At 47.1% G+C, this 27,097-nt stretch overlaps 1 protein-coding gene across 1 annotated transcript; it reads left to right on the top strand.

The window, feature by feature from the left end:
• Window positions 1-674: 674 nt before the first annotated feature.
• Window positions 675-26,215, top strand: LOC139674109 (PAX3- and PAX7-binding protein 1-like). The gene is given in 19 exon segments (XM_071560258.1): window positions 675-843; window positions 5,181-5,320; window positions 7,847-7,946; window positions 8,332-8,447; window positions 10,807-10,956; window positions 10,959-11,005; window positions 13,078-13,119; window positions 13,121-13,223; window positions 13,370-13,491; window positions 14,051-14,127; window positions 14,385-14,451; window positions 14,702-14,848; window positions 15,250-15,380; window positions 16,554-16,644; window positions 17,329-17,394; window positions 18,202-18,306; window positions 18,674-19,117; window positions 19,967-20,011; window positions 26,165-26,215. Coding segments are annotated over 13 exon segments (1,206 nt in total). The 5' UTR covers window positions 675-843; window positions 5,181-5,320; window positions 7,847-7,857; the 3' UTR covers window positions 17,353-17,394; window positions 18,202-18,306; window positions 18,674-19,117; window positions 19,967-20,011; window positions 26,165-26,215.
• The last annotated feature ends 882 nt before the right edge of the window (window positions 26,216-27,097 follow it).

Below are 27,097 nucleotides of genomic sequence, written 5' to 3'. Positions count from 1 at the left end.
ACACAAAAGGTCGGGAATGAACCACACAATTGCAACGAGAAATCATTTGTAATCAACAGCTTGCACTTTACATGTCTTCGAAATTGGTCTGTGCCCCTTGCAGTGTTACAGCCTCTGACAGTGAATCACGTTAGCAGAGGAAGAAGTGCTTTGTGTGATCTGTAGTTTCCCTCTCCCTGCAGCCTTTCCAGCAGCTTTTCTTCAGGGCCCGCTCTGTTCTGTGTGCCATCAACTCGTGTGACAATCTGTGGGAGGGGCCGGTGCGATGCGCTCAGCACAGTCTGGCAAATGAATTTCAACCATCGGCCCTGCTGTCGATGGAGGGGGGGGAAGTGACAAACGAAGGTTGGAGAAAGTGTCTGTGCTGTATCTCCCATACATGGGCTCTACTTGCACTGTCTTTAATATCTCAATGGTCTGCAATAGACAGGCTTTTGGGTGTAAATTTACTGTTCATCCATTGCCCTGCAGGTTGGACTCCATGACAGAAATGCACAAGGCTCATCGGCAGCAATGTGAGAAACATCAGCAAAGCCGAGAGGACTCTGCCAAGGCAATGAAAGATTAGAAGAGTCTTTGGGGGTACTGGTGAACAGCATAAGTTTTTGCAGGAAATGCGAGGGAATGTCCAAGACTTGCTTGAGTGTTTCAGAGAAAAGGTAAGGATGCAAAAACATTCATCTCTTTAAAAAAACGAGTCTCGTAGTACCTGCCAAAGAGCACATTTTCCTCTGTTTTCAAACCCTGAGAACATACTACTCTTCTAAAGGTTTGGTCATTCCAGGATTGAAAAGAACTTCTCATCATGCTGAGCTGGTTGTCAGAAACTTCACAGTGTACGAGGTCAGTGACTTTAGATTGCCTAAAAACTTGCAGATTTTCTGTCTAGAGGACTTTGGTAGATACTCTGGCATTTCAAGTTTACTCAGATGCTGCTTTTTACTTTTGTTGGATGTCAGGTTAGCAAAAATAAGGGCTGAACTATGATCTTGTTAGTTTCTGGAATGTTTTGTGTACACAGTGACAGACTTTTGTCTTCTGTATTGTTATAGACTTCCTTCTGCCAGGCGTCACTTGGTATTACTCTGCTCTGAGGGAGAAGATTGTAAAAGTAAAGTGGCTGTTCAGAGACACCCAGACTTGAAAATATCCTTCTTTCATGTGTATGTCCAACTCAAAAACATAATTAGTTTTTTCTCAAGATTTTCACAATGGTTGGATTACTTACTTTGTGGTAAATGTTGTAGGAGCTCCTGAATATATTACCCATTTCTGTATTTATATATATATATATTAGGCACACACAGGAGGGGTGGAATTCAGTTGGCAGTACATGGGCTGTTTCTCTGTTGTCTTCTGACTTGAATACAGTAGCACAGTAGCTTCTAAATATAGAACCTGTCGGAATGACCAAGCAGTTTAAGCTGCTGTTTGCCCAGCTCGGTGGGTGTGGGAGGGGAACAGAAAAGCATTCTGGGTGTTAATGGGGTAGATATTAATTGTCCAGTGTCCCTGGAATTGGGAGAGACCAGTCTGCAGTCCTGTAAAGTGAAGACTGTGTTGTGAACAAACCTGGGAAGTGTGAACCAGTTAGTTCATCCAAGTGATTGATTAGTGTGACTAATTAGTTGCCATTGATTGTTCACTGAGGAAGCCACACTCCTGAGTCTGACAGATTTTGTATAACCAGGAAAACATATTATTAAGAAGTTGTGTAACAATTTCAGTTCGGTTTGAAGGAGGGTTTTTGGCCTACCTAGCTCCACTAGTAAATAAATCAATCCCAGCCATTTGACAGCAAATTAACAAGCCTGGTTGTTAAATTAGCAGCAGCTGCAGTTGCTTTCCTACAACATACCCTTGCTTTGCTGGTAGTTGGTTTTTAAGGATTCTACACTTGGAAACTTTCTCACCCTCCCTGTACCTCACCTGGCATTCCAGTCCGTTGAACTTGTAAGATGTGACTTCTGTCATCTCCTGCTTTTTAGGGGCATTCACAGAGTTTTGCTGTTTCAGGAGGAGGCTGTTGCTGTATTTGTATGCACAGTGAGCTGCAAAAGCAGGAGCTGATGGGTCAGTCCAGCTGGAGCATTTCATTTATTGTGACATTATTTGGCCAGATCCTGTTTGGAATTCAGTGCTTTCAGCACGACAAAGGTACCATCAGATTCAGAACCAGCAGCCCACGGGACACCACAAGGTTTTCTAAAATGGAGGTGGGAGGAGGAGGGAAAAATCAAGTAATCATTGTCAGTTTTTATTTCAATGGGATGCAGTAGGATGGTGAATTGTTGTTGTCTTTTGAGCGTAGAGCTGAATTGCCTTCAGCTGTTTGGTAAAACCTGTGCCCCTGACTGCTTCATATTTAGTGTTGCTGTTATTATTTATAATATATATAATTATAATATATACATAAGCATATAAAATGTGTATGTATACGTGTAATAATATGTGTATATATGTATGTATATATACATATATGAACACATATCTTTAAATATGGTATTTTGAAGGTGTTCTGAATATTAGAATCACTTTGCCCATTGGTGAGGCACAGCAGAGAGTGTCATGCACAGCTGTTAATGCAGAGTTGATTAACAAGCACTGGTAAGGTCAAATCCTCTGTGATATCTTTTTTTCCCCCTAACTAAGAATATGGAGCAGAAGATGCTTGCATGACTTCCTTCAGGAGCAATTACTGTCAAAATTATGCTTTCTGAGAAGGCCAGTGAGTGGTAAGGTGTTTGTGCATTTGGAATGCAGGAATGTGCAGTGGATACAGAAAGACTGAATTGTTCCGAGCCTACTTTGGCAGCACAAGTGATGAACTGTCACTTTACCTCCAAAAGCAGATTATCAAAACACACTCTGTGTCCAAGATGTGGGCTGTAGGTTAAAATTCCCCCTGTGATCTAAATGTTTAGGGAGCTTTCTGCTTTCCTCTTACACTGCTTACAGTGAAAGTGGACAAAAAACCTCTGAAAAACACTGAATTTAAGGTATTGACTAAATAAAACAGGGAATGAGGCCTGTAACTTTATAGTAGTCAGTGAAATTGTCAGCAACTCAATAACCACAGTATTGATTAAAGGCTTCTAATTCTTGTGTTTTACTTTTGAGTGGATTCATATGTCTGAATACATCACTGTTTGGGTTTTTTGTTTGACAATTAGAGAATACCACTAGGGATGCTTTGAAAAAAGTCTCATTAAACTTTTCAGTGCTAGAATTTTCTTTACATATTTAAGAGAAGCAGCTGTATTTATATGGTAAACTACAGTAAAACTGGTATTTTTTAATTATTATTTCTGTTTTCAAAATTGTCTTAAATTCTGAATATAGACGTCCAGTGCTGGCATATCTTTCTCTGTGCTTTTTTCTCCAAAAGAAAGGTGTACATGTACATATTTTAGGTTGGTGTAGAGTAGCTTCAGTTTTAGTCCCTGGAGCCCAGCTGATCCCACAAAGAGCTAATACTTCTTTCCAGCTGATATCTCCTCTGCTGTGTATATCAGTCTCAGCAAGCTGAAATGGCTCTGTAGCCATAATCTCAGAATCTTGTATTTTACTGAAGGAAGTTTGTTAATAGCTGCTGAGTTGCATGCTAAGTTACATCAGGAAACAATTCCTGATTATCTTTTGTTTTGAATAAAACTGTAATTCTGGATGGTTGGCAGCAGTGAAATCTGTGAGCTAAAAGGCTGGCAGACTGTGGAGTGATGAGCATTCCTCTCAGGTAAGAGGGATATGGCCCAAGTGTTCATGCCAAAAGAACTTGCCTTTCCAAATGAAGAGATGGTGAAAAGCTCTGGTTTGCATTTGAATATTTATAATGGTCTAATTTTAACTTGTCCCAGGAAATGAATTTTTGCAACAGTGACTAGTGAACCTGCTATTTAATGGCAGGACTGTTCTAGTATTACCTATTTTTGTCAGAGTTGCTGCTAAAATTTAGTCCACAAAAAAAAAAAAAGTGACAGGTCTGACCTGACTTAACCTGTGTATCATTTAAGGTTATACTTAATGCATAAGTTGCACCAATTGTATTGTTTTAGTTATAGTGATTGTCTAGAGAAACATTTGACTGATTTGAGTTCCAGTTGGCATAACATGGTTATGCAGGACTTGGTTCAATTTCAGTAATAATATTTCAGCATATGCTAATAAGAGTTAGAGCAAAACAATAGCTGCTGGTTTCAGGAGGATGGATTCATGGGTGATTTTTTCAGTGTATACAGTGGGGTTATTTTCTCATTTAAGTATAGAATACTTCTACTTTCTTGTTTAAAGATTGAGGAAACTGTGGGGTCTGAGAATTGTAAACCCTTATAGAACATGTAACGCACTTGGTAGAGAAAGCAAAAGAACTGGAAAGACTTATTGCACACTCTGAAATGGTTGTCTTGCTGTGCAGGCTCAGTCAGTCTACAGAAGTTGCTTTCAGAATGCTCTTGTTCTGGTTGACAGCTGCCAACATTAAATGCTGCACTTCCCACACTTTGGCAGTGCAGATGGTGCAGACGAGGCAAAGGAAAGAGTTTGTGCTGCTGGAGCAGCCACAGCGTTCTGCTTTGCCATAGGAGGCACCCAGAGGCTGGGCAGCCCAAGGGGTCGGTGTTACGGAGTGTGTTGTGTTTATACAGTTCCCTCTGATTCTGCTTTGCCATAGGAGGCACCCAGAGGCTGGGCAGCCCAAGGGGTCGGTGTTACGGAGTGTGTTGTGTTTATACAGTTCCCTCTGATTCTGCTTTGCCATAGGAGGCACCCCCGAGGCTGGGCAGCCCAAGGGGTCGGTGTTACGGAGTGTGTTGTGTTTATACAGTTCCCTCTGATTCTGCTTTGCCATAGGAGGCACCCAGAGGCTGGGCAGCCCAAGGGGTCGGTGTTACGGAGTGTGTTGTGTTTATACAGTTCCCTCTGATTCTGCTTTGCCATAGGAGGCACCCCCGAGGCTGGGCAGCCCAAGGGGTCGGTGTTACGGAGTGTGTTGTGTTTATACAGTTCCCTCTGATTCTGCTTTGCCACAGGAGGCACCCAGAGGCTGGGCAGCCCAAGGGGTCGGTGTTACGGAGTGTGTTGTGTTTATACAGTTCCCTCTGATTCTGCTTTGCCATAGGAGGCACCCCCGAGGCTGGGCAGCCCAAGGGGTCGGTGTTACTGAGTGTGTTGTGTTTTTACAGGTGCCTCTGATTGACGCCCCTGAGCCCGCCATGCACCAGCTGTACAAACACGAGCTGCCCGCCTTGTCCAAAGACGACAAGATGATGTTAAAGATGAATCTTCGGAGTTTTCAAGCCATTCAAGTCAGGCCATCTTGAAGGTTTTTATTATTCCTTAAACAACCTTGTTTACTTAGTATGATCTAATTGAAATGTAAATCTTTAACATGTGACTGTTTTAAAAGTCTCTCCTTACTCTTGGAATAGGTAGCAGCATGTTTAGATGAAAGTTCTGTAATCTGTTTTGTTTTAAACTCCAAACCACTCTAACTCTGACTTCATCTCTCCTCTCTGTTTCTCTTAACTATATTTTCTCTTTCCTAGCACTGAATGTATATGCATGGTGTCAGTGGAAATAGTGGTAGCATTTGAGCCCCCATTTTCATCTTATGTCAGGCCTTTTTTAAAAATTTATTTTAACCTCCTTGAATCTATAAATGTCATTTAATGTCTGCAGTTAACTCTGTACAAAGTCATGAAGCACTGGACTACACTTCTGTCTAATGCTCTGTTTTGTAGCCAGCATGAGTATTTCATTTCAGACACTTGACTGGTAAAGCTAAAGAACTGGAAGACTAATCAGACTAATACAAAGAGACCCTGTATAAAATGCACTTTAAGATTAGCCAAACTCCTGCTTACTGTGAGTTTCTGAATGGGTATTCTTACTGAGGAGGTTTCTTGTAGTGGTAACTCTTCAGTATGTGAAACTCGTGAGAGTTACAAATGTTAACTTGGGTGGCAATAGATGTGGTTTTAGGTAGGCCTTTTGGTAGGGCTCTGTTTAGCAGGTGGTCCTACGTAGATTAGGAGGGGCAGGTGTCACCTGACTTGAGCAACCAAAGAAATGTTTCATTCCAGGTACTGGGATATAAGTACAGTAGAGTAGGAGGAGTTCTCCCAGTCCCTCCTGGCTGCTGGTCTGGGCCAGATGTGTTGTGTTGCTGTCCTGGGCCAGCCCCAGCACCACCTGCTGCTGCTGGGATCTCACGAGAGTGAAATGTTTGTGCTTCATTTTCTCCCTGCTTGGGTCTGTCCCTCGGGGGATTGAGTTCTCTTGGGTGATTTGTAGCTAGAATGGTGGGATTTCTGTGTTCAACTGGGAGTGGGGAGTTACTGTTTGTTTCTGACTTGTGTAGATGTGTGTTATATTGTAGTTTACTTTTAATTTTCTCTTTTCTGTATAAATACATAAACTTGTTTTAAGTTTCCATTTTTTCCCCTTTTCTCAGTGGGGCGAGGTATATTCTGACTCGGTGTTGGGCAGTTGGCATTTTGCCAGCTCAACCTACCACAGTTTCCCAGATGAGGTTTTATTCAGTACATTAAAAATAAAGAAGACAGGTAAAATATCCTAGTAATTGGAGCCCTCCTTATGCTTTGGAGAGCTTCCCATTTTTAAAAATGGCTTTCTTGTCTGTCCTATTTGCTGATGTAAAATCCTATAATAGAAGCCATTTCCTATTCTGTCACAGTGGGTCCAGAAATGAAATCTTGGTAATACCATTAGCTAGAATTTACCAAGGATGATAAAGTGTTGGGGTGGCAGAGTTGGTTGTTCCTTTACCAGAGTGGTTTGCAGGCACATTCTTTGAGGCCTGTATGTGAAACCCCAGAAATCATGTGCAGGCCTTGCAGTTTTACCGTGAAAGTGCTGTTGTGAGAACTAGAAACTGAATGTACTAGAAATGTTGTTCCTAGAAGCTTCGATTGGATTCTTTTAGACTGAAATTTAATGGGGGTGTGGGAATAGTTTCATGGCCAGGGTTGGGCTTTACAGACAGCTCTTACATAGTATGTGGTAGTTTTGAGAAGGCTCTCAGTAGTTTTGGTATAGAATTGGAACACTGACATAGATGGTCATTAGTACCTGTAATGATGAATTGGTAAATAGATTTAGTCAGAACATGTGAATTTACTCCTGAAGTTTGGATAGGCTGTTTTTTAAATGTTAATGTGTCAGTGGGTGGACTTGAGCACTGGCTGGCATTCCATCCAGTGTTTAAAATTTACCTGGGAAGAAGGAACTGGAAACACTCTTGCCAGCTGGCTGCTGATTTAACTGTGTTTTCTATAACCAGGGACATCTGGAAAGATAACCACAGCTTGAAGAGGAGCGAAGATGATTTATCTTCCTGTAGACTTTCATGTGTTTTAAACTTCAGGCAATCTAAAGCATATGAACTTAGAAACTCAATGAAACTCTGAAATGTTGTGTTCTTACTCCAGTCACTCTTCCCTGCCTTTCTGTTAATTTTCTTTTCAAAAGATGCATGGTGAATATGTAAGGAGAACTTTTTGTCTTAGAAGAGTCAATCTAAGCAATTTCCATTAAAACTGTTTACTTTTGTGTAATTTGGCACTGTTGTGAGATGGACAAGAGTGAGGTCTGGTGAAAACTATTTGACATTTAAGGGGAAGTTTTCCCAAACTCCACTGCTTTCTGTTTTAACATCTGCACTTGATGAATTCAGGCTTCTGTTTTTTTTTTTTTTTTGAAAACTTTGACTTTTTACTTCAATTTACACTTAGCTTAAAAGTAGGTAACAGGCTCTTATGAAACTGCCTCCAGCACATTTATGGAATCACAAGTAGGCATTTTAATTTTCATCGATGTAATTTTACAGGTAAAGCACTGATGGCACCAAATCTTGATCCTTTTGGGCGAGACAGAGCGATCTATCAAGAACAAGTCAAGCATCGAACTGCAGAAAGAGAGGCTGGAAGGTAAGAGGATGAGATTTCTTGTCCTTTGAGGAGTCTTTGCCTGCTTACATGATGATACAACTGTCCTGTGTGACATACTGACACTTCTGCTGGTATGCTGGGCAGAGGTGTTCTTATACATCCCAACTTACCATGCAAGTGTACAAAACAAGGCACAATTGCAGGATACTGGTTTAATATCACTAAAATAAGCTTACCTGGTCTCTGCTGGTTTATTTTCCTTCTATTGTTTGAGGCAGCAATGTAGTGGAGTATTTGAGGTGGTGACATAGTGTCAGTTCTTTCAGCCTGACTTTCCTTGAATTAAAAGCTAGGACAAGCTTGGGTGCGTGCATTCATTGTTTAGGTGGGAAGAAAGAAGTGAGAGCTGGTTTATCTTTTTCAGAGCTCGCTGTAGACAAGCAAGAGAGCAAACTGGGAAGATGGCAGATCACCTTGAAGGCCTTTCCAGCGATGATGAGGAAACGTCAACAGATATCACAAACTTCAACTTGGAGCGAGGTTAGAAAAGCTACTTAGGCTTTATCATGAAGTGGTTCGGGTTGGAAGAAACCTTAAAGCTCCTCTAGTTCCAAACCCCTGCCATGGGCAGGGACACCTCCCACTATCCCAGATTGTTCCAAGTCGCATCCAAACTGACCTTGGACACTTCCAGCAGTGAGTCAGCCACAGCTTCTCTGGGCACCTGTGCCAGGGCCTCCCACCCTCACAGGGAAGAATTTGTTCCCAGTATCCCATCTAACCCTGCTCGCTGTCAGTGAGAAGCCATTTCCCCTTGTCCTGTCACTACATGCTCTTCTAAATAGTCTGTATCCATCTTTCTTGTGGACTCCCTTCAAGTACTGTAAGGCCACAGTTAGGTCAGCCTGAAGCCTTCTCTTCTCCAGACTGAGCAATCCCAATTCTCACAGCCTTACAGAACAAAATACCGAGTCTTTGGCAGGAAAAAAAAGAATAAGATTCAAATGTAATCCTGTCTCTATATGTCATCATATTTTAGAGAAAGTTTAGGAGCTGTTCATTCCTGAGACTGAAGTGTGACCAGAACAGTCTCTTTCACCAGCTTGGTGCAGCTTGCAGCCAACTGAATGCTCCATTTTAGTGTGATTCTTTTTATTTAATGTAGATGTTATTTCACTGGTAGGCAGTAGTCTCTGGGACCTTCAGTAAGTCTTCCTTCTAGTGTGTAACAAGGTTTATTGTTCTTGAAATGCCTGTTTGTGTTGCCTGGGAAATTTTGAAAACTTTAGTGCTTTAGAAACTTTTTTTGGTTACTTGGAAGTATTTTGTGGAGTTTTGCATGAGATTCTAGCAATGCAATGACAGAAATTTTGTAGAGTCTTGTTACAGCCTGGCAAAGTTTGCTGATGATAGAAAACAATGTTGAATACAAACATTGCAGAAAAAATCTTGTGGCACAATTACCATTCTCTTTGATTAAAGAGTTTAACCAGATTAGAAGAAAGGAGGAGGAGGAGAGCAGCAAGCATCAGATACATAGAATTTCTTGTGTTGCATTTGAGGAGGGACTGAGCAGTTCTGATTGCTTCAAGGCGAAGAATATGAGATGATATGAGTACTGGGGATCATAAAATTAAGTGATAGGAGAGGTTTAAAATAAAAAGGTCACTTCCCACAGAGAAGGTAATAAATGTCAAAGTCATTGCTGTAGGTAGCTGTAGAGACTGAAAATATGAACAGATTAGAAAGCAGTTAGATGAACTGTCTAGTTGTCAGCTCCTTTGGAAGTGCAGTTTTCACCTCTTTAGTTGCTGGCTGATTTACTGAAATTGTGGGTGCAGGGAGAGCTTCTTGATAAACAGAGCAACTGTTTAGAGTTGTTAGGTGCTATAATTATCTTTGCTAAATTAAATTATCTAGATTAAAACTCAGTGTGGCTAAATTCCTCTTGGTAATTTGGCACTTCCATGTGTGCAAAAGCGTTTTGTAGGAGTTTCTTCAGTTTCTCAGTAGGTACAGTATTTTTAAAACCTTTTGTTAATCATTCATAATGGTCATGTTAGTCCAGAAACAGCAGTGAGCTCTGTGGAACAGAGGGGTGCACTTGGGACCTGCCAGCTTTATATTTATTGTCTTTTCTTGATCCCAATATGAACAGTGTGGTTATATGACAAAGTCTCCTGTTCCCTCAGCTCTTTCTCTACCTGCCGTGTGTACCAGTTGTGTTCGTTATGTACAGGTTGCTGCTGTAACTGAACAACTGTTGCTGCAGCAAATATGACTGATCAAAATGAAACTAACCCTGGGAAGTAGAAAAGATGAAAGGAAAATTATATGTAGAGAAAAAGGTCTGGACCGTAAATCAGAACTGTAAATAAAAGAAAAACAGTAAAGAAGGTGCTAAGGGATTATGATCATTGCCCAGTGCTAACAGGCATGTTCTGGGCAGGAGTTTAGCACGGTGTCTGCTCTGTCTGAGCTGCCATTTCCGTTGTCTTATCTGAGATGCCTTCCTGTGTTTGCATTTGGCTCATCAAAGATGTAAGATAATTTGGATTAGAAGGGACCTGGAGATGAGCTGTTCAAAGCTCCCATGCACGAGGCCAGCATGGAAGTTCAGTCCACTCTGAATACAGAACAATTCATCATCACTCGGGCATCTGGTAAATGAAGATCATTTAATGAAGTATTTGAAGTAAGACAGTCTGTTGGAGAGTACTCATGTGCTCATGGTTCTATTGCTTTGTGTATTTGAGGCAGAAGTAACAACTTTTAAAGGTGGTGTTTCTTGGTTTGGTTTATAGGAGTTAGCTTATGTCAGGGAGCATCAAAGAATGTCTTGAAAGAGGTATTACAGGAAATAAGTAATTAACTTCTTGCTTCTTTTCTCCCCTGCCAGATCGTATATTGAAAGAATCCAGCAAAGTTTTTGATGATGTTTTGGAAAGCTTTTACTCAATTGATTGTATTAAGTCACAGTTTGAAGCTTGGTGCTCCAAGTACTTTGCTTCTTATAAGGATGCTTATGTTGGCCTCTGCTTACCAAAGCTGTTAACCCTTTAATCAGACTTAAGCTGCTTATCTGGACTCCTCTGGAGGTGAGGTCCTCTTCAGGTAGCTTCTGCTGAAGGTGTGTTCTTGGGCTGAAGTTTAAAACAGGCACCTCTCTTGGGGCAGAGCTTTTGTGGAGTTTGTGGACTTCCAGCAGGCCAGAGTTCAATTCAGCACATACCACTGTCAGCCAGAAAGGTCCAACAACATAAATAAATGTGTCCTGGCCCATGGCAGTGAGTTGGAACTAGGTGATCTTTAAGATCCCTTCCAACCTGAAGCGTTCTGTGGTTCTGTGGAAATGCATTTAGGCTCTACAATACTTCAGAGAAAATTGTGACTAGATATGCTGTGTCTTCAGAAGTTGAACTAAGAAGCCTGTTCTTATGTTGAGTTGCAACCGAAGTCTCTAGGTTATATATCTTCCTTTCTGTCACCTTGTCAGGACCCGCTCCTGGGAAGGGAGACAGGGGTAACCTGGATCACAACATTTTAAAGATAAAGAACATGCAAACAACCCAAAAGAAAAATAACCAGCATAACTTTTCAGTCTTGCTGTTACTTCATGTTCTCAAAGGACAATGAGAACCAGTCATAGCAGCTGTAGAAGCCTTTATCGGTTTCATTTTTTCTGCTGGCAGACGTCTGCAAAAAAGGACACATCTGGCCGCTGTGGACTGGTTAAACAGGTTTGTGGTGGGGCTGAGGGGACCACAGTGTTGGACTGCTGGGGGCAGCTGCCCTCAGGGGGTGATTGATGCTATTCAGTTTCTGATTCACGGTCCTTACTGCTGTATTTTGACTATGTTCTCTGAATGGCCTTGCTTAAATTCTGTTAGTTCTTCAGAGGGATACAGGGGTTTGTTAACATCAACCGGTCTGGGGTATTCCTAATTGATGTAATTCACAGTTTTTCATTGCAAGCTTTTAATTTTTTATTTCCTCATTTTGTAATGTTGAAGCAACAGATTTATTTTCTTTTCCCCCGAACTGCTTCACGTTCATCAGTCGACTGTGGGAGTTCTTTTCCTAATTGCTCCTGTAATTCCTTTATCTGCACCTTAAAAGGGCTCGAGCACTGCAGGGATGGCCCCAACTGCCCATCAGGGGTATAATGCAAAAGTCAAAAGCCCGCAAAGTTTCTTAGAATGCATAAATCATTAACCGTTTCAGTCTCTGACACCCCTGCACCTTCATGCCCTGTGGAACTCTGGCTGGCAATATCCCAGTCTCCCTCCTAGTCTGCATTACCCAGTTACCAGGTGGGGAGCGAGGGAAAAGCAGACATTGCTGCAGCCCAGTATCCTGGCCCATGTTCGTTCTGCAGCCTGCATGTTGTGCTTACATGAGCTGCCACCAGGACAAACAGTTCAGGTACCTTTTGACTCCTGCTCTCTTCTTTTTTTTTTTTTCAGAAGTGTTTTCTTAACTACTAAGAGAAATTTTTTAAAAGGGAGTTTTCTGTCACCTCTGCTCTGATTGGAGAGGGAGGGAAGTGTAAGTCCTCTTCAGAGGGAATCCAGAGTATTTAATTAATTTGTTAATTTATTATGATTTACTTCATTAATCAAACCAGGGAACATCTGAAATATATCCTCATTAAATTTAAAACCGTTTCTGCACATTGTCCCTTCTGCCTTGTCATTTCTCAGTGAGTTTCCAGGCTGACAAAACAAAACTCAGGTTAGTTAGAGACATGGTACAGAATTCTCAAGTCTAACTGTGTTCCCTCCTGACTGTTGCTGGTCCTGGTAAGCACTTTGTTAAGTTAGAAAAAATACAAGGTGCTCATAAAGAGATGTTTTGAATCCAGAAAGTATAATTTTGTAGTTCTGCACAACTGAACTGTAATTCCCACTTGTACCCTGATCTCTGGGGTTTTCTTTTTGGTGTAAGTACAAGTTAAAATCTGTGGGGCAACAACTGTGAAAACAATCAGGTTTCTGCTATTTTAGGTTTTCATTCTATCGGTGACTGTGGGCTAAGAGAGTGAATTGGTTCATCTGGTTGAGTGTTTTAGAGTTTGTTTTGTGAGTGTATGATCCTTGCATACGTGTTGCTTCTTGTATGTGTTGACTCAAATCTCTTTTTAGGTATCGAACTCAAATTCTCTTATTAGGGCAAGTGTCGAGATTTTGAAACAATGTTGTGGTTTGAATCCTTTGCTGTTTTACGGCTGTGAAGAGCAGGAGCAAGTGAAAGATGATGCTGAGATTTCACTGTTGCCTACCATTGTAGAGCGAGTTGTTCTTCCTAAATTAACAGGTATAGGTTTGGAAAATGGTGGGGAAGGGGTTGTGGAATCTCGTGCTTGTTTGTGCTTTCAGATTTTACTGTTTTGTAAATAAATGAATGATCAATACCTGTATTTGAGTATGTTCAAGGGGGGGTAATTCTTTACTCTCTTACAGTGATTTCAGAAAATATCTGGGATCCTTTTTCTACCACACAGACATGTAGAATGGTGGCAATTGTACAGAAACCAGTAGATGGATACCCCTCAGTGGTGAATGCAGAAAACAAAAACACACAAGTGAGTTGGGTTTTTACATAAGTTAAGGAATTTGAATATATTTTTACTATACTTAATGCTGGAAAACAGAGGAAGAAAGAGAAGTTTTCAGTTTATTTGATGCTCGGCAGCTTGGTTGTGAACAGTCAAGTATGGTGATAGATTAAGAGAAGGAACTCAGTGAAACCTCCCCAAAATAGATACTGGAGATAAAAAGATACACCAAATGTAAGACTTGTTGGTCTCCAGTTTTGCTTTAAGGGTCTGCTACAAATACTGTGTTTTCTTTCTTAAGATCTCTGCAATCTTTTCAAATGCAGTGCCTGGAAATTGGGTAGTTTTACTTTGCCTTCTGTGAGTGCAGCAACTGATGTTAAGAGTTCAGGCTTTAATGGAACCTGTCAAAGTTCAGATGTTTTCATTATTACAGGCTTCTTCCTTTAAGACTGGATGGGTGCTTAAATATGTGTGCCCTTCATGTTGGGCTCACAAATGTTCTTTATTGTTTTAAAAATCAATTTCCGATTTTTAACTACTAAGCAGTGCCTTGGACATCTAAAAATAAAATGATCTGTTTCAGATGCTTTTGAAGGCATTATTGCTAAGAATGAGGAGAACACTAGATGCTGATGTATTCATGCCCTTCTATCCAAAAAAGTAAGTTTACTTTCAACTATGGTGTTAGATTTTCCTTAGCAAGTTGCTGCCTTCTGTCCACAGTTAACAGGGTTTTTCCCAGTGTGGTTCAGTGCCTGGATACAGGACATCTTTTTGTTATCCTCCTGGTAGAATTTAGCAAAGACAAGAAGGATGGAAGGGAGTATTTATGGAAATGAATTGTGTGCTGGAAACCAGCAAATTGCAGACAGAGATGTGGTCTTGGTTGCTCATTAAGAAATCTCTTTACTTTGCAGCATCTTAGAAAACAAGAACTCGGGTCCATATTTGTTTTTCCAACGTCAGTTTTGGTCCTCTGGTAAGGTGAGTAAATACATCTGGTAAATGGTCTGAGACAGTGTAGCAATAAAATACTTCTCAAATTTGTGGAAAAGGGTAGATGGAAGCTGCTGTAATCTCTAAATGAGGATCCTTAGTCTTTGGTAATGCACTGTGAGGGAGACTGTATTCTGAATAGGTTTGCAAGATATTTTAAAATATTAAATATTTTTTAAATGTTCATGTGTTTGATCAACTTTCTGGTTTCAGTAAGTCTTGAAATGCCTATTTTCAGTTATTAGGAAACTTTCTCCAGTGGTATGGGATCCTTTCAAATCAAACTCTCCAGGAGCTGTGCATAGATGGGCTGCTGAACAGGCACATTCTTATGGCTTTTCAAAACTCAGAGTATGGAGAGGACAGCATGAAGAAGGCTCAAAGTGTAAGTAAAATCAAACAATGTTTAAAATCACCGATTGCAATTAAAGGAAAATGTGGTTAAAACTTGAAGTTGCCTATGAAATCTCGGGTTTGGTATTTCAAAAGTTGTAGTGTCAGTGAAAAAGGGATTTTGTATTTTTTAACACACAAACTAAAGAAAGAAACTTCTCTGGCTTATACCTGTATTTCGTGTAGGTATTTTGTGGGTTTCAGTGTCACACTGCTTGGATTTCGGATACTTTTTTGGTAGTTCTCTCATTTTTTCACTCAGTTGGGTCTTGTCACCTCAGTCTCAGCTGGCAGATTTCCCCAATCATGTTACATAGTTTGTAAGAATTTTCTTACATTGTATTTAACTTTCTTTTCCTGTTCTGCCTGGGTAATTGCTTGCTTTCCTAACAGTGGTTCAGTAATCTAAGAGGAGACAAGACTATTTCCCAGCTAGAAAACTCCTGTAGATACCTTGCTCACCTGGCTGATACAATTTACAGACACAGCATTGGTTGCTCTGATGTAGAGAAGAGAAATGCAAGGTAATTACCTTGAGTTAAAGCAATTGCAGTTCTTGTCATTTGTTTTATTTTGCCTGTACATGCAAACATGAGTAACTGTCTCCATCCTGTGGAGTGTCTTTGGAAACTTCTTTAAAAGGAGACTTCCAAAATGTTACTGTGTGGTACATGGGGATATATTTAAAGTGTCTGGACACAGCACCTCCTGGAAATACTGAAACACTGATGATACCTGTTGTACCACTGCTCAGTGTCACAGACTCTTAAGGGGGTTTGTAAAATGGAAGGAGAGGGACTTTTTATATGGGCAGATCATGTCCACTCAAGGGGCAATGGTTCTAAACTGCAAGAGGAGATATTTAGGTTGGATTTTAGGAAGACATTCTTCCCTGTGAGGGTGGTGAGGCACTGGCACAGGTTGCCCAGGGAAGCTGTGGCTGCCCCATCCTTTTAAGTGTCCAAGGTCAGGTTGGATGGGGCTCGAAGCAACCTGGGCTGTGGAAGGTGTCCCTTCCAAACAAAACCACCTTTTATTCTGCCAAATTTTGCAGCTACTGCATGTGGACTATTTCACCCTGTGAGCCCTGCTGATTCCTGCATAATGGCTTCTGAATTGCACACTGTCTTTCCTATACTGTACAAACCTTCTGATTTCATTTACACAACCAGCTGGATGAACTTTTTGACCTTAGATCCAAGAGTCACTTTGCTTGAGTCCCATAATGAGCTTAATTAGAAGTTCAGATTAGACACATCACTGCTGGCCTGTAATGGTTTGGCAACAGCACAGGAATAAAGAATCTTCCAGTCTTGTTATACTCTTGTGTATCAGTGTAGCAATTTGTGTGTGAAGTTCATTGAAATTTTTGAACTCTCTCTTTTGGTAGTCTGAGTCTAGGTTTGAAAGAACCTTTTTTACCAGGTGTAAGTACAAACTTGGTAAAAGTTTGTATTGGGAGAGAAACATGCAGTTAGCCTTATTTTCATGGGAAGTTCTAATTTAATTTCTGTCTTCTGTCCTGCCTTTTCCCAGCATTAAACAAATCTGCTGCTGTTGCCCTAATTAAGCAACTCTAATAAATCTGAGGCAGGAATATTTATGATATGCCTTTCATGATGTAGCCTTCTGTTGGGATATTAATCCATGTCATTGATTGTTCTACCCCTTTACTGACTTCTCCTCCCTCCTTTTAGGGAGCACATCCAGCAGGTCATAAAGCTCCTGGCGAGTACCCGAGCCCTGGATCACGCCGAGACAGTTGCAAATGATCACAATGTGAAAGAGGTAAAGATTTTAATAGAGGGAAAAGAGACTTTTCCCACAACTCATTTTGAGCTTTAAAACCATTCCTGATGTGTAATTTATGTACATATGTAAAGTTTCTTAAACTGTATAGTATTGATCTTTGTTTCAATATGAAGTGCATTCTTATAGACAGCACCCTGAAAAATAAAAATCATTGACTTCATTTAAAACAAAAATGGAATCCCAAGATTTTCATCTTTCCAGAAGCCACCTTTTTCTCCAAGTTTCTCAAAATCTTGTTTACAAGAATACTTTGTGCCCATGATCAGTAGTCCTGTACTGCTGTTAATTGCTCCATGGTTACATGGCATGTGTATAATATACTTTGTGTAATACACTGTATGCATTTATTTATAACATCATGTTGCTTTCACACTGGGTATAAAGTTGTATTGTTGCATTAAGCTTTTCATTTGCTAAAAATTACTTATTTTGACAATAAAATGATCGTACTGTTGGTCAAAGGAACTGGTAAAACATTCAACTGTGTGAAAATTGTGAGCTCAAAAGTACACACATTGGAATGGAACCTGACCTTTAAGAAGCAGCTGGGCTGCACTCCAAGTGGAGCAGGTAAAAAGTGGTTTGCATTCAGAATATCAACTCAGAAGACTGTTTTTCAAAAGGGAACTCCAAACTCAATGCTGAATTATTTTAATACAGTCAAAGAATGAGAACTTGTGCTGATGGTGCACGTGTAGACGGCAGCACTTCCTGAAGTCCAGACATGTGTAAGTTGCTCAAATCCACTTTGTGTCCCATTTTGGGGTGGGGGGGTTGTGGTGGTTTTCAGGGTTTTGTTGGTTGGTTTTCTAATGTAATCCATGGAACCTGCTTCTTCAGATTAGTGTGGCTGAAGATGTCAAGAAGAATGAAGGTGAAAAAAGCTTGGAAGTACTTATATTTTAGTAAATATTCAAATGTTACACTTCCCACTAAATACCATATAAGAATGTTCTTTTAAAAAAACAAGGATCAAAGGTAAATGTAAAGAAACAAGAAAACATTTTTTAAAAATCTGTTGATTTATATCAGAACAGTAGTGACTTGGTCTTGGGGTCCAAGGCATGGGGCAGCTGTAACAGCCTTGGGTTAAGAACTATTTCCGTTTGTGCCCTAATTATTTTTAGGGGAACGGTTGCAATTTGCATAATGAGTGCCATTTATGCTCATGTGATGGTTTAAATGAGGATGTAAAAACATCCCATTTGTAACATGCACAGTTCCTTTGGACAGCGGACAGTGTTTTTTCTGAACTCTTGGGATTGATGGAGTACGCTCAGAAATGCCTGCTCTGAAAAGTTGTTTCAATAAACTCATCTGGTGAAGGAGTTGTTGGGGCTGCAACTCGGGAAGCTTTGTTCCTTTAGGAAGGGAGCAAAGGCAATTCCGTGGGTGCCGGCCGACTTTGCACATGTCAGCCCAAAAAGCTGCTGGTGCTGGCAGCAAACAGTCTGTGTGGGGGAGGTAAAGGCCGGGCGGCTCCTGCCTGGCACTGCTTGTGGCAGCAATTCATGGGGATGTTCTGTTCTGAAGGTCGCGTTTGAATTTTGGAGGTGGGCTCCAGGAAGAAAAGGACTTTATTTTTATTTGGAAATGTCAAAACCAGGATTTTGCTGAAGCTAAAGCAACGAGACCAAGGTAGGAATAGAATTTTGGGGGAATTTCGGAGCTTTCCTGCCATTCCATTTGGTTTTGGGAAGTTTCATAGCCCGGAGGAGAGGCAGGGATGATGAGTGCCAGGTGTACAGAGGCTCACAAAAGAACTCGTTAGTTTTTAAGCACTGGGCAAAGACCTCAACGTGCGTTCATTGTTCATTGTCTTATCTCAGAAGTTCTTAAGCACCTTTGGAGTTTTAGCAAAACACCGTAAACCCTTGGTAAAAAGCCCTGTCTTTTGTCAGAAGAGGGATGAAGGCATTAAAGCCAGACAAAAACAGTCGTTTGCCGCTTGGTCCCTGGGCGTGGTACCTCTAGTTCTCTGTATAGTTCTGTGTAACTTGTGAAGTGTTGTGTCTCCTGTCTTTGTCCTGGCAGAATGGGGGAAAGAGGTCTCCTTGTGTATGACTAATAGCCTAAAGCTTTTGAGATATTTTCGTAAGACAGGACTGAATGCACTTCGAATAAAGTGGTAGGTCTGCAAAAGTATCTTCTGGTGGATAAAACTTTAAAATTTTCTAGTTGTGAAACGTGTTGTTTCATTTTACCTTACACAGCTGTCGTCGCAGAGGAAGTGTTCACATATATTATTCTTAAATAATTTAACACATAAGTAGTCACAGTATGTAAAAGAGTAAGTATTCTTGAAGACATGAGAAAGTCAGCAAGCTGAGAAGCATTTAAGACACTTACACGGATTCTTTACCCGAGTTAGGCCTGGATAACATTTCAGTAGTAGCTGTCGTCCAAAGAAAATGCAGTAAAATACAAGCCAGTCGTGTTTGGAAGTGAGGTACGTTTGTGTTGGTTTGTGGGGGTCCCTGAGAGGGAGATGTGGGCCCTGTGTGCCACTGCGGGCGCTGGGGGGGTCTCTCACAGGACAGGGGGTGCCCGATCCTCAAATAGCACTGGGAATAGCCCTGGGAATGTCACCTCCGTGTCCCTGGGCAGGGCTTGTGGAGAGCTGGGGTTTGGGGAGGGTCCTGCGGGGTGGGGATGTGACTTTTGGGGTGTTTGGGGACACCCAGGCACGGTTCGGGAAGTGGGTCCTAATGGAGGGGGTGTTGGATTTGGGGGCGTCCCAGGATTGGGTTTTGGGTGATCTGTGGAGTGCCCCCAAACAATATGTGGGATGCCCAGATCCGTGGGGTGCCCAGCACAGTCTATGGGGTGCCCACTGGAGTTATAGGATGCCCAGACCATTAAGGTGCCCAGAATGCCCATGGGGTGTCTTATTATTTATGAGGTGCCCATTAGAGTTTTGGGGTTACCCCAAACCATATATGGGGTGCCCAGACCCTTGGGGTGCCCCAGCACATCCTGTGGGGTGCCTGAGAGAGTTGTGGGGTGCCTGTTTGAGTTATGGGGTTCCCAGCACTATGGAGTGACCATTTGAGTTACAGGGTGCCCAGACCCACGGGGTACCCGAGAAAATTTATGGGTGAGTATGGAGGGGACCCCATGGGGGGTCTGCGGGGGAACCCCACGGGTTTGTATGGGGGGGAACACTGCGGAGAAGTCTGTGGGGACTTCATGGATGGGAGAGGACGACACTTAAAGGGGCTGTGGGGAAAAACACACGGGTGGGACTGTGATTTAAAGAAAATCTAGATATTAATGGTAAAGCAAAATTTTATTACAGCTTGCCCATGGCTGGAGTCACGCAGGGAGCTCATACCTAAACAAAGTACGTGTCTACCGTGTACAAAAATGGGGTGATTTTTATACAGGTGGTTTCAAATATCTATTACAGACAGTTATTGGTTTAACACAGATTTTCTAATATAAGAATTTTATAGAAGATAATTTAAACAAAAGCTGTTCGGACTGCCCATTTACCCAGGTTTCTGCCCTCCTGCTGTGTTGACGAGGTGTTAACAGCCTTCTCTTATCAGCTCTTTATTCAAGCAAGCCAACTGAATCCAATTCCAATCCACCTAATTCCCTTCCATCCAAACCCTTTCTACCCCACCCATTCGACCCCATCCCATCCCAATCCCATCCCACCCCATCTCATTCGACCCCACCCCACCCCATTCCATCCTATCCCAAGCCCATCCCCATTGTCCCAGCCCCACTATCCCAATCCCACTGTCCCCCGGCTGCACGGGCAGTCGGTCCCTGTGCCGCGCTCGCGCTGCCAGCGCCTGGCCGGGGGTCCCGCGCCTTCCCCCGCATCCACATCCTCCCCCGCGCCCGGAGCCGCACCGCGGTGAGTGCGGACAGGGAACGGGACCGGGGACAGGGGCGGGACGGGGGCACAGGGGAAGAGAGAGGGGCAGTGGGTGCGATAGAGGGGACAGAGGAGATACAAGGGGTGAGAGTGGCTGGTGGGACAGAGGACGGAGGGACGGAAAAGTGTGATAGAGGGGAACACGGTACGGGAGGTGCAGGGGATGAAAGGCGGGAAGAGGGGGAGAGACGGGTAGAAGAGGTACGGGGGGAAGGGAAGGACGAAACACGGATGGGGGGAGACAAAGGGGTAGGATAGAGAGGCGACTGGGAGGACACGGGGGGATAGGATGGGACAGGGGTGGATAACTTAGGGGGCAGGGGGGACAGAGAGGAGAGAAGACAGAGGGACAAGGAAGGAAAGGAAAAACGGGGGGACAGGAAGGACAGGTAAATAGAGGGGAAAAGAGTAGATGGAGGAAAAGAAAATGTCCTGGGAAGGGACTAGGGCTGTCCTGGGCGAGGGAAGAGTGGAGTAATGCACGGCCCTGCGGGGAGAGGGGTGTCCTGGGGAAACCGGGGTACTGAGGTTAAGGCGATCTTGGAATATGAGGACTCCTGGGAACAGGGGTCATCCTGGGGACAGAAGTCACCTCAGGGCCACGGAACAGTGTGGGGGAGTAGGGACCCCTATTGGTGTTGGACACTGGGGACAGGGGACACGGGGGACAGGGGATACGGAGGACAGGGGGCTCTCCTGGACACTGGACAATGTGTGTGTGGCTTCTCTGGTGCCGGGGGCTCTCCAGGGACCCTCAGATGTGTGTGTGGACCCTCTGGAAAAAAAGGCATCCACTTTGCCCCAACCCCGGTGCCCCCCCGTTCCGTTCCCCCCTTGCCCCGCTATCCCAGCAGTTCTCCCCTTTCCCCCCGTCTACCCGATCCCAGCAGTGCCCCCCAGTGCCCCTGCAGGAGCTGTGCCTGGTGCCCGATCGCTTCTGTAGGGGCTGGAGAAGGACACGGGGATGGTACTGCCCCCGGGAAGCCACTTCGGGCACGGGGGGGCACCCACCTGGGGTACGGAGGGCACCCAATGTAGGGTACGGGGTATGAGGGGCAGCCAAATGTGGGCACAGGGTGTGGGGGGATACCCACCTGGAGTACGGGAGCATCAAAATGTTTGAGTATGGGGTGCTGGGGGGCCACCCAAATTATGGGGTCCCGTTGGGGTAAGAGGTTTTCGCAGATGTGATCCAAGGTCCCCTTGGTTGTGGATCCCGGCTTGGCGCTGCCCACGGGGGGTCCGGGTGCCGGTGCCGGATCTCCCCTGCTCGGGGCAACCGCGGGGCTGGCAGGAGCCATGGCCATCCCGTACCCTCTGGATGAATCCCGAGGCTGGGCGCTGGATGTGGCCGTGCCCCGGAGGGAGTTGCGGGACGCGCGGGGCCGCTGCCGCCCCACCGTGCTGTGCGTGGTCAACCCCGGGGACCCCACGGGTGGGTATGAGGGGGAAACTTGCGAGGTAACCCCATGGGAACGTATGGGGGACACTCCACGGGTGAGTACGGAGGAGACCCCATGGGGGTGTCTGCGGGGGAACCCCACGGGTTGGTATGGGAGGGGGAACACTGTGGAGAAGTCTGTGGGGACTTCGTGCATGGGAGGAGAGGACGACACTTAAAGGGGCTGCGGGGAAAAACGCACGGTGGGACTGGGGCTCTGTGGGGGTCCATGACAGGACAGGGGGTGCCCCCTGGGTTCCGCCGGCTCTGTGGGGGTCCCTGAGGGGGCAGAGGTGCCCTGTGGATCGAAGGGACAAGGCAGGTGCCTCTTGTGTCACTGCGGGCTCTGTGGGTGTCCCTGAGGGGACAGGGGTGCCCCGTGTGTCACTGAGGGCTCTGTGGGGGTCCCTGAGGGGACAGGGGTGCCCCGTGTGTCTCTGTGGGTGTCCCTGAGGGGACAGGGATGCCCCGTGTGTCACTGCGGGCTCTGTGGGGGTCCCTGAGGGGACAGGGGTGCCCCGTGTGTCACTGCGGGCTCTGTGGGGGTCCCTGAGGGGACAGGGGTGCCCCGTGTGTCTCTGTGGGTGTCCCTGAGGGGACAGGGGTGCCCCGTGTGTCACTGCGGGCTCTGTGGGAGTCCCTGAGGGGACAGGGGTGCCCCGTGTGTCACTGCGGGCTCTGTGGGTGTCCCTGAGGGGACAGGGGTGCCCCGTGTGTCACTGCGGGCTCTGTGGGTGTCCCTGAGGAGACAGGGGTGCCCCGTGTGTCACTGTGGGCTCTGTGGGGGTCCCTGAGGGGACAGGGGTGCCCCGTGTGTCTCTGTGGGTGTCCCTGAGGGGACAGGGATGCCCCGTTTGTCACTGCGGACTCTGTGGGTGTCCCTGAGGGGACAGGGATGCCCCGTGTGTCACTGCGGGCTCTCTGTGGGTGTCCCTGAGGGGACAGGGGTGCCCCGTGTGTCACTGAGGGCTCTGTGGGTGTCCCTGAGGGGACAGGGGTGCCCCGTATGTCTCTGTGGGTGTCCCTGAGGGGACAGGGATGCCCCGTTTGTCACTGCGGACTCTGTGGGTGTCCCTGAGGGGACAGGGATGCCCCGTGTGTCACTGCGGGCTCTCTGGGGGGGTCCCTGAGGGGACAGGGGTGCCCCGTGTGTCACTGAGGGCTCTGTGGGTGTCCCTGAGGAGACAGGGGTGCCTCTTGTGTCACTGAGGGCTCTGTGGGTGTCCCTGAGGGGACAGGGGTGCCCCGTGTGTCTCTGGGGGTGTCCCTGAGGGGACGGGGGTGCCCCGTGTGTCTCTGTGGGTGTCCCTGAGGGGACGGGGGTGCCCCGTGTGTCACTGCGGGCTCTGTGGGTGTCCCTGAGGGGACAGGGATGCCCCGTGTGTCACTGCGGGCTCTCTGGGGGTCCCTGAGGGGACAGGGGTGCCCCATGTGTCACTGAGGGCTCTGTGGGGGTCCCTGAGGGGACAGGGGTGCTTCGTGTGTCTCTGTGGGTGTCCCTGAGGGGATAGGGGTGCCCCGTGTGTCACTGCGGGCTCTGGGGGGGTCCCTGAGGGGACAGGGATGCCCCGTGTGTCACTGCGGGCTCTGTGGGGGTCCCTGAGGGGACAGGGATGCCCCGTGTGTCACTGCGGGCTCTGTGGGTGTCCCTGAGGGGACAGGGGTGCCCCGTGTGTCACTGCGGGCTCTGTGGGTGTCCCTGAGGGGACAGGGGTGCCCCGTGTGTCACTGCGGGCTCTGTGGGTGTCCCTGAGGAGACAGGGGTGCCCCGTGTGTCACTGTGGGCTCTGTGGGGGTCCCTGAGGGGACAGGGGTGCCCCGTGTGTCTCTGTGGGTGTCCCTGAGGGGACAGAGGTGCCCCGTGTGTCACTGCGGGCTCTGTGGGTGTCCCTGAGGGGACAGGGGTGCCCCGTGTGTCACTGCGGGCTCTGTGGGTGTCCCTGAGGGGACAGGGGTGCCGCGTGTGTCACTGCGGGCTCTGTGGGTGTCCCTGAGGGGACAGGGGTGCCCCGTTTGTCACTGCGGGCTCTGTGGGTGTCCCTGAGGGGACAGGGGTGCCCCGTGTGTCACTGCGGGCTCTGTGGGTGTCCCTGAGGGGACAGGGATGCCCCGTGTGTCACTGCGGGCGCTCTGGGGGTCCCTGAGGGGACAGGCAGGTGTCCGGTGTGTCGCAGGCGCCCCCTGGTGGTCACCGAGAGGCCGCAGGAGCCCCCAGCGGGACGCGGGGCCGGGCGGGGCCGCTCTGTTGCAGCTGGTCCCATTTTCCCGCCCGCCCGGGGGGCGGTCCCGCCGCTCCCCTCAGCCCCGCAGTCCCGCCCACCCGTGAGGGGCTCAAAAAAAGGGTTTGGAGTCGCCTCAGGTCGGATTTTTGGCATTTTCAGGAGGGAGAGTGCGTTCGGGAGCGGCGTGAGAGGCAGTACGGCACAGAGGCAGAGGGTCTGTCGGTAGAGATGCTGGGGAACGCCAGAGGAGACAGAGAACTTCGTACAGGTAAAGCTGAGGGAACTTCGCAGCTACAAATACAGGATGTCTTGAGGTAAAACGCCAAGAACAGACTGACCATCTTTGAGGGAAAAACTGAATAGAGCACATTTTGAGGTGAATTATGAGATGTCTTGACAATAACAGAGGGGTTTTGAAGAAGGTGCCCTGAAGGGTCCCTGAGGAGCCAGGGGGGTCCCCGGGGGTCCGTGATGGTGCCCTGAGGGAGGCAGGGCGGCCCCGCTGGGCCAGCTGAGCCTCCTTTCCCGCCTCAGGCAGGGCGGGGCCGCCGTTCCCGCAGCCCTCAGACAGGTCCCTGAGGCGGCCGCAGGTGAAAGGCGCTTTGAAAAGGTGGATAAAAACTTGTGAAGTCTGTCTGGGGGAGATTGTGGGCTGTTGGACACAAAAGCTGAGTGAGGAGCATTTTGGGGGGGTGAAACACGGGTCGCTGTGCGTGTCCCTGAGTGGGAGGTGGGTGTCCCCTGCATACCCCTAAGAATCTGTGAGGGGAAAAAGGATACCCTGAGGGGTAAACAGGCGTCTCCTGTTTGGGCCCCGCGCCCGGAGCTGCCGGGGTGAGAGGAGACAGGGGAGGGACTGGGAAGGAGACAGGGAGAGAGAGGGGCACAGCGAGTGTGATAGAGGGGACAGGAGGTACGGGGGAATGCGACAGAGGGGACAGGGAATGAGAGGAAAAAAAAGGGACACAGGGTAAGGGGTGGGACACTAAAAGGAGCGGGGGCGTGCCCCGTGTGTTCCTGGGGCTCTGTGGGGGTCCATGACAGGACAGGGGGTGTCCCCTGGGTTCCGCCGGATCTGTGGTGGTCCCTGAGGGGGCCGGGGTGCCCTGTGGATCGAAGGGACAAGGCAGGTGCCTCTTGTGTCACTGAGGGCTCTGTGGGTGTCCCTGAGGGGACAGGGGTGCCCCGTGTGTCACTGAGGGCTCTGTGGGGGTCCCTCAGGGGACAGGGGTGCCCCGTGTGTCACTGCGGGCTCTGTGGGTGTCCCTGAGGGGACAGGGGTGCCCCGTGTGTCACTGCGGGCTCTGTGGGTGTCCCTCAGGGGACAGGGATGCCCCGTGTGTCACTGCGGGCTCTGTGGGTGTCCCTGAGGGGACAGGGGTGCCCCGTGTGTCTCTGTGGGTGTCCCTGAGGGGACAGGGGTGCCCCGTGTGTCTCTGTGGGTGTCCCTGAGGGGACGGGGGTGCCCCGTGTGTCTCTGTGGGTGTCCCTGAGGGGACGGGGGTGCCCCGTGTGTCTCTGTGGGTGTCCCTGAGGGGACGGGGGTGCCCCGTGTGTCTCTGTGGGTGTCCCTGAGGGGACAGGGGTGCCCCGTGTGTCTCTGTAGGTGTCCCTGAGGGGACAGGGGTGCCCCGTGTGTCTCTGTGGGTGTCCCTGAGGGGACAGGGGTGCCCCGTGTGTCACTGCGGGCTCTGTGGGGGTCCCTCAGGGGACAGGCAGGTGTCCGGTGTGTCGCAGGCGCCCCCTGGTGGTCACCGAGAGGCCGCAGGAGCCCCCAGCGGGACGCGGGGCCGGGCGGGGCCGCTCTGTTGCAGCTGGTCCCATTTTCCCGCCCGCCCGGGGGGCGGTCCCGCCGCTCCCCTCAGCCCCGCAGTCCCGCCCACCCGTGAGGGGCTCAAAAAAGGGGTTTGGAGTCGCCTCAGGTCGGATTTTTGGCATTTTCAGGAGGGAGAGTGCGTTCAGGAGCAGCGTGAGAGGCAGTACGGCACAGAGGCAAAGGGTCTGTCGGTAGAGATGCTGGGGAACGCCAGAGGAGACAGAGAACTTCGTACAGGTAAAGCTGAGGGAACTTTGCAGTTTCAAATACAGGATGTCTTGAGGTAAAACGCCAAGAACAGACTGACGATCTTTGAGGGAAAAACTGAATAGAGCACATTTTGAGGTGAATTATGAGATGTCTTGACAATAACAGAGGGGTTTTGAAGAAGGTGCCCTGAAGGGTCCCTGAGGAGCCAGGGGGGTCCCCGGGGGTCCGTGATGGTGCCCTGAGGGAGGCAGGGCAGCCCCGCTGGGACAGCTGAGCCTCCTTTCCCGCCTCAGGCAGGGCGGGGCCGCCGTTCCCGCAGCCCTCAGACAGGTCCCTGAGGCGGCCGCAGGTGAAAGGCGCTTTGAAAAGGTGGATAAAAACTTGTGAAGTCTGTCTGGGGGAGGTTGTGGGCTGTTGGACACAAAAGCTGAGTGAGGAGCATTTTGGGGGGGTGAAACACGGGTCGCTGTGCGTGTCCCTGAGTGGTGGGAGGTGGGTGTCCCCTGCATACCCCTAAGAATCTGTGAGGGGAAAAAGGGTACCCTGAGGGGTAAACAGGCGTCTCCTGTGTCCCTGAGGGGTGTGAGGGACACAGTGAGAAAAAGGTGCCCTGAAAGGTTCCCCAGGGTAGATGTTGTGCAGTTGGAAGGGTAAAAAGTTTTGAACTTCGGCATTAGACTAAAGCAGGCTGTTTCACTGGGGTTATTGAGAGGGTCAACCATGAGCTAATCTACAGGTATCAGTTTTGGGAGAAATATGAGGTAAATGTCAGGGACAAAATAAACACATTAGAGGGATGTTAGCATGGGGTGATCATTTTTGGGGGAAAATCAGAAGAACTTTAAGGAAAC

Source organism: Pithys albifrons, chromosome 7 (assembly GCF_047495875.1).
Source record: "Pithys albifrons albifrons isolate INPA30051 chromosome 7, PitAlb_v1, whole genome shotgun sequence".
NCBI lineage: Eukaryota > Metazoa > Chordata > Aves > Passeriformes > Thamnophilidae > Pithys > Pithys albifrons.
The sequence above is the reverse complement of the archived record's forward strand: the minus strand, read 5'-3'. Positions and strand labels throughout refer to the sequence as shown.